The following is a 6,905-nucleotide window of genomic DNA, read 5'->3' as shown; positions in this document are numbered from 1 at the left end:
GTTTTGGCAAATTTGGATGTATTCAAAGTGTTTGGAATAAGTTTTGATCAATTTTGGGTATTTTGGGCAAAATTTAAGAATTTTGGCCAAATTTGGGTCCCAAGGGCAGCCAGGCAAATTGGAGGTGCCTAGAGGTAAAAGGCCCAAGTTAGACATTTCAAGTAGAATTGGATAAATATCCATTATGAATGAGTCATAAACCAATGCATCGTGAAGATATAGTGTACCCTAGTTCCAAGTCAACACCCAGGGTCAATCCTAAGGTCAAATAACCCTATAGAAACTCTTCTTGAGCTTCCCCCATAATGATCTTACCTACTAAATATTAGAGGTTAGGACCAATATGTGGAACTTCAAGTTGAGTAAAGAGAAGAGTTTTGAGTTTCTAATGATGATGGTACCCTTTCTAGTTTTCTAAGACTAGTCTATAAGAAAATCTTATGGCTAAACCTAGGCTACTAAAGAAATTTCTAGACCTCAACCAAAAATGAGGTCAACAATGCTTCTGCACAGAAACTTTGTGGTAGTTCAGCGTGCAATCTCATGTTTCCAGCCCGCTCATTAATGATTTTGTTCATGCGCTCTCCAACTACATTTTGTTATGGTGTCCTAATAATGGTCTTCTCCATTCTGATATCCTGAGCTGCATAATACTCGTTGAACCCACCATCGATGTATTCACCACCATTATCAGACATCAAATATTTCAGTTTTAGATTTGTTTTTTTCTCAACCACGATCTTCCAAGTTTTGAACATAGTAAATATATCAGATTTATGCTTCAGAAAGTAAACTCATGCATTTCTGCTATGGTCATCTATGAAAGTGACGTAATAGCGAGAGCCTCCAAGAGATGCCACTGGTGAAGACCCCCATACATCGGTGTGTACAAGTTCTAGCTTTCCTGTCTTTGGCACCCTGTCACTTTTCAGGAAACTTACATTCTTCTGCTTCCCCATAATGCAACTTTCACACATGCTGAGGTCAACTGACTTCAGTTCTGATAGTTTTTCTCTAGACTGAAGCTCTTACATACCTCTCTGACTCATGTGTCCAAGCCTGCAATGTCACATGTCTGCTGTGCTCTCTGCAACTATGGTATCAACATTGTTAATTAGACCAGTAGTCATATATAGCGTACCAGTCTTTTTACCCTGAGCAGTACCAATTCTCATTTGGTAACCTTCCAGATGTTATCAGAGAATAATACTGAATGACCACTCTCATCGAGCTACCCAACAGATATGAGATTCTTTTTCAGTTTAGGAATGTGTCTAACCTTTTGCAGGATACATTTGTTTTTGTTAGGAAGTGCAAATTCAACATCTCCCATTTCAATGTCTCTTATCCCCACCACGCTTAGAGCTGCTCCATCAGCCAGGTACACTTTCCCAAAGTCACCTGCAACATAGTTTTGCATCAACTCCCTGTGGGAAGATGTGTGAAAAGAAGCCCCTGAGTCCAGTATTCAGTTGTCAACGGAGCTATAAACTGCAAGCAATAGTGCATCTCACACTTCTTCAATTACCGCATTAGCACTGACGTTCTTCGTTTTTTTAGGATTTCTGTAGTTCTTTTTTATGTGACCAATTTTGCCACAATTTCAACAGGTTACTTGTTGATCAAACTTTGACTTGCTCTTGCTTCTATGCCTTAATTTTGATCTTCCTCTGTTTGAATTCTTGTCCTGTGATCTCCCTATGGAATCAACATTCAATGCTGAACTCGAACCTAATGCCTCGCTAGAATCCTTCCTACGTACATCTTCAGCCAAAATTAAGTCACGAATATCATCATATTTTAGTTTAATTTTACCTGCAAAATTGTTAATTGTCATTTTCATGGCTTTCTAACTATTTGGTAATGAAGCCAACAATATCAACGCTCGTATCTCATCATCAAAATTAATTTTAACAGACAATAATTGATTTGTGATGGTGTTGAAACCATTCAGATGCTGAACGACAAACACGTATTCTGCCGTTTTTAAGTTGAATAACTTTTTTATCAGATGCACCTTCTTATTCGCTGATGACTTTTCATACATACCTGATAAAGCCGCCATGAGATTCACAGTCGTCTTCTCCTTGATGACGTTGTGGCAACGGATCTCGACAAAGTTAGTCGAATAGCCCCCAGAATTTGTCGATCAAACAGATTCCATTCAACTTCTTCCATCTTCTCCGATCGCTTTCCTAGTAACGGAAGATGGAGTTTCTTCCCATAGAGGTAGTCCTCTATCTGTATTCTCCAGTAATCAAAATTCGTGCCGTCGAACTTCTCGATCCCTGAAAATTTCACTTCGTCTCCGACTATCGTTCTTCCTCAAATCCGTATCGGGGCTCTGATACCAGGTGTTATGAAAAACAACGACAATAAAACGAAAAATTAGAACTAAAAAAAATTCATGTAAAGAAAAAATACTAGAGCGACACATATTTACGTGGTTCGGCAAATTTACCTACGTTCACGGAGCCAGAGCTGTAGAAAATTTATTTCTTCGAGGAATGACACCGTCGAACACCTCGACGTTTACAAAAAAAATCTCTATTTTCTTCTCTTTCTTCCTCTCTCTTCTTTTCCTCGCTTTCTTTTTAGAGTACTTGGCTCTTATAATAAGTCATAAGTGGTTATTTATAGAAACCAGGAGAGTTTAGAGTACTTGGCTCTTATAATAAGTCATAAGTGGCTATTTATAGAAACCAGGAGAGTGGTAGGTGAGCGGTAGGTAAGATGTGGTAGGTGAGATGTGGTGGGATAGTAGGTGAGCAGTAGGTGAGATTCTTAATTAGAAAGCTAATTAAATTGTGGTGGACCAGGTCTCCACATTACCCAACAAGAACATGCTTTTCTGACTCCAAAATTGCTTGATTTAAAACGAGGATTACTCGAATCCTTGAGTATAGAGCTAGTCCCGGTGGAAAATTGCCTAATTCTGTGAGTTTGATAATGGGGACCAGTCATGTTTTATCCAGTATGAAAAATATTCTGCTTGGATTCAGTATATTTTAAAGTGATAATATAGAAGCATTACACTACATGAATTAACCTGGATTTTATCCTTCATAAAGTTAGAACTGCTCTGAATTAGAAGAACAAAATCTTAGTTCCGAGTGAAACAGGCGATCAACAGCATCGATCAAAGTTAGAAAATGAACTGCATAGAGTAATAGAACTAATCGAAAGATTTATGCAGCAAGAAATGCTGGATAATGATCGGCAAAACCTACTAAATCTGCATCCAGCAAGAAATGCTGGATAATGATCGGCAAAACCTAATTTCATGGAATGGTCGACAAGTTGATCCGCAGCATAAATCTGCATCATCTACTAGACAGAAAACTTGCATCTTTCTTTGGGAAAGCTCTGAACTCACTGTGGTTCTCAACTTTTCATTGACCTGTGCAATGATATGTTATGCAGGCAGGCTGAAGTTGAGAAACTTAGGATGGATAATTGACCATTATTTTTCTTTTCAAGATGTAACAGCAATGGAGGAATCGATAAAGAAAATCCTCGGTGGTGATATTTTATTTTGTGACGATGATGTTGAAGTTGAAGTTAATAGCCCCAAGAGAGCAAATTATATAATAGGCGCGCATGAAGGCTATACCTGATGTCATTTATATTTTGTCTAAAATGGATATCATTGGTTTGAAGCTTAGAGATGAAAATCGAAAACTGAAACCTAAGATCACTGTTGTAGAGTATGGAAAGAATAATCTTGAAGAAATTGTGAAGTCAGTAAATGCTAGGAATCAATTCTTATTTACTGGATTTCAGGAGTATGAAAATTCTATTTCTAGGTTACGAGCAGAGCTGAAAATAATGAAGGATTCTGGAGGAGTGGTAGAGGATCAAAAGCTTACAACTAAAGATGTTGGAACTCAGCTTACAGCTGCTATGGTTGAGCAAAATGACACCAATCAGAGGTTTTCTCTCTTGAAGCTGAGCTACTAGAAAAACAAACTGCTGTGAAGAATTGAAAGCAACATGTTTAGAACCTCAGCATCAAACAGAGTGGTTTTTAAATTTAGATTTTGTACCTTTTTTTTTTCCTTTTTACCTAAAAGGCTACTAAAAGTAAATATTTATCTTTTCTTTCATTGCATTGTAGCAGATAGAGATATATCTAAATTTGACATGGTGCCAGAGGAAAAGGAATTGAGAACAGTAAGTTTGATAATCACGATAGGAGCTTTAAGGAAACCTTCCTTTTGACATATCGACCATGTAATTTTTGAGAATTGGATAGCATATTTTGGAAAAAAAGAGAAGTTTTTAATTTCAGCATTGTCTGTCTGTCGATAAGTTTCAGCATATCTATATTTACTATTATAACACAGGTGCGTTGATTTCTCATAGATGTATTTTCTTGACTTGGTAGAATGTGATTTTATTGTCTAAGAACTTTGTCTTGATAATTTAAATTTTATCAAAATTCATTCTTTTGATATTCTCCTTGAATTATATCTGGTGATAGCTTGAATTACTTAGTGAATTCCAATTGAAGGGCGGAGCATTGTTTGACTCTATAGTACTGGGAGATTTCTGCTGCTACAGAAAAATTAGCAGAGTGCCAGGATACCATCCTTCAACTTGGGAAGCAGTTAAAGTTCTTGTCTTCACCAAGGAACAATGCTCTATTTGACAACGTGATCTCATAATCTGCTATCTCAACAAATAGCCCAAGTCCACAATGGCTTGAGCAACTGATACCCATTGAAAGTGCCAAATCTGAAGCTCTGAAATCACCCCATAACAAAGAAATCATATGCAGTAGACCTCAAAAAACTGATGCAAGCATTCTGAATGGGCAGAAAGGCTCTGTGCTTTTTGTTTCAGAAATTCAGGAGAGCGGCATCTGTTATGCTTTACGTGCAAAATCACCTGATAGATCCCATGGAGAACTGGGTGGTGCTTTTATGCAGTGTGGAACTGAAGTAGGAGCTCTTGTGAGTATTCCAAAGGAACATAAAGGGGGAGTTTCTCTTCTGAGAAAATTACTTCCAAAGAAAAGGAAGACGGGAATAAGAAGATGATCGTAGCCAATGTTTCTTCCAACACTTTAAGCTGCTGAGAACATGAAAGATGTCAGCTGAAATGTTGCGACGGTTTTTATCTTGTCTGTCAGTGTAAGTTTTTTTTTTTTAATTTTTAAATATTATTATTATTATTATTTTGTTTTGTGTTTTGAGGGGTTTCTGTTTTTAATTAGTAAAGAGTGGATTGGGAGGGAATAATTTGTATGATTAAATTGTGCTCTTTGTTTTCTGTCTATATGTTGCTATAAAATAAATAAATAAAATCTCACCAATATACTTGAGATATTTTAGTGACCTTTATAATAGATTAGATGCTAAAAAGGGTGAAAAATATAGGTATAAACTAGTCAAACAAAGAGAAAAGAAAAGTAAAGATTTAACTCAAGTAAAGTGTATTGAAGATGAAAATCAAAAATCGTTTTTCTTAGAAGAAGATATTCGACATAGGTGGGAAAGTTATTTTGATAAATTTTTCAATGATATTTTTGAAAATACGTTCGAATTTAGTGATCTTAATTTTGTTAATAATAATAAAATATTTTATTTTTACCGTCATATTAGTAAAAAATAAGTTGATACTTTAAAGAAAACCAAACGTGGAAAATAAATATGACCTGATGTGTCAATTAAAGTAAGGAAACAGTTACGAGATTTGGGAGTTTCTTGGCTTACTAAACTATTTAATATTATTTTAAAAACTAAAAAGATGCATGAGGGGTGAAGGAAGAGCATTTTGGTCCAGATTTTAAGAATAAAGGGGATGCATAAGAGTTGATCATGATTGCAAAGTTTTAAAAGGTAAGCTATATGTGTGTGATCGTGTCGTTCTTATTTTTGACGTTAATCATACAAGGTTGACATAGCCCAAAGGGGAAACCGGCGTCTACTTACAGTCTTCGGTTGAAGAGCTTCAAATATTATGGGAGATGGTGTGTTTACCTTCGACATCACTACCAAATAAAATTTTCAACTGAAAATTTTAAAGAGAACTAAGTGTGGAAAATCAATATGACCTGATGATATGTCAATTAAAGTGTGGAAATATTTAAGAGATTTGAGAGTTTCTTGGCTTACTAAACTCTTTAATTTTATTTTGAAAACTAAAAAGATGCATAAGGGGTGAAGGAAGAGTATTTTGGTCCTCTTTTTTAAGAATAAAGGAGATGCACAGGAGTTCATTATAGTTGCAAAGGTTCAAAGGGTAATCTATATGTGTGTGACCATGTCATTCTTATTTATGAAGTTAATCATACCAAGTTCTTATAGCCCGAAGGGGAAATCGACGTCTACTTACAGCCTTTGATTGAAGAGCTTCAAATATTATGGGAGACGTGCGCGCGCACGTATGACATCGCTATGAAACAAAATTCTCAACTGAAAGTGACTCTTATGTGGACAAATAGCGAGTTTCCGGCTTATGAGATGTTTGCTTGTTGGAGCATAGCCGGGAAATTGACTGAAACATGGTCAGAAAAACAAATGGTTCTACTGCCTTCGAAGATTTCTAAAATGCGATCATCCATTCAGAATGAACAGAGATGTATTCTTCAAAAATAAAGTTGAGTTATCAAGTCCACTCCACGAAATTATTGGAGTCAATATGATGCAGATGATTAGTGAAGTGCCGAAGATTATCGAGAGACCAAAGCTATCTTCAACTGTCTTCCTGATTTCGGTGTCACGCACTACTGGACGAAACACAGTCTATTCTGGAATCTTCCGTACTGTAAGACTAATTTGAATTAGACATAATCAAATGTTATGCACATTGAGAAGAATTTTTTTGATAACATTTTTAACACTGTCATGAATAATAATAATAAGACAAAAGATGAAAGCTAGAGTAGACCTGAAAGAGTG

At 36.1% G+C, this 6,905-nt stretch overlaps 1 protein-coding gene across 1 annotated transcript in view; it reads left to right on the top strand.

Moving 5' to 3' along the window:
• LOC110026127 (filament-like plant protein 7) overlaps window positions 1-6,905 on the top strand; it is a 20,596-nt gene that overhangs the window by 12,026 nt on the left and 1,665 nt on the right. The window contains 6 exon segments of the mRNA XM_020726944.1: window positions 1,309-1,381; window positions 2,012-2,119; window positions 2,883-2,937; window positions 3,246-3,594; window positions 3,707-3,906; window positions 4,539-5,135. Of these exon segments, the coding sequence (XP_020582603.1) occupies window positions 1,309-1,381; window positions 2,012-2,119; window positions 2,883-2,937; window positions 3,246-3,594; window positions 3,707-3,906; window positions 4,539-5,042 (1,289 nt within the window). The 3' untranslated portion in view covers window positions 5,043-5,135.

The sequence above is a fragment of the Phalaenopsis equestris genome, unplaced genomic scaffold (assembly GCF_001263595.1).
Source record: "Phalaenopsis equestris unplaced genomic scaffold, ASM126359v1 Scaffold000352, whole genome shotgun sequence".
Lineage (NCBI taxonomy): Eukaryota > Viridiplantae > Streptophyta > Magnoliopsida > Asparagales > Orchidaceae > Phalaenopsis > Phalaenopsis equestris.
Note: the sequence above shows the minus strand (reverse complement) of the source record. Positions and strands in the feature narration are given on the sequence as shown.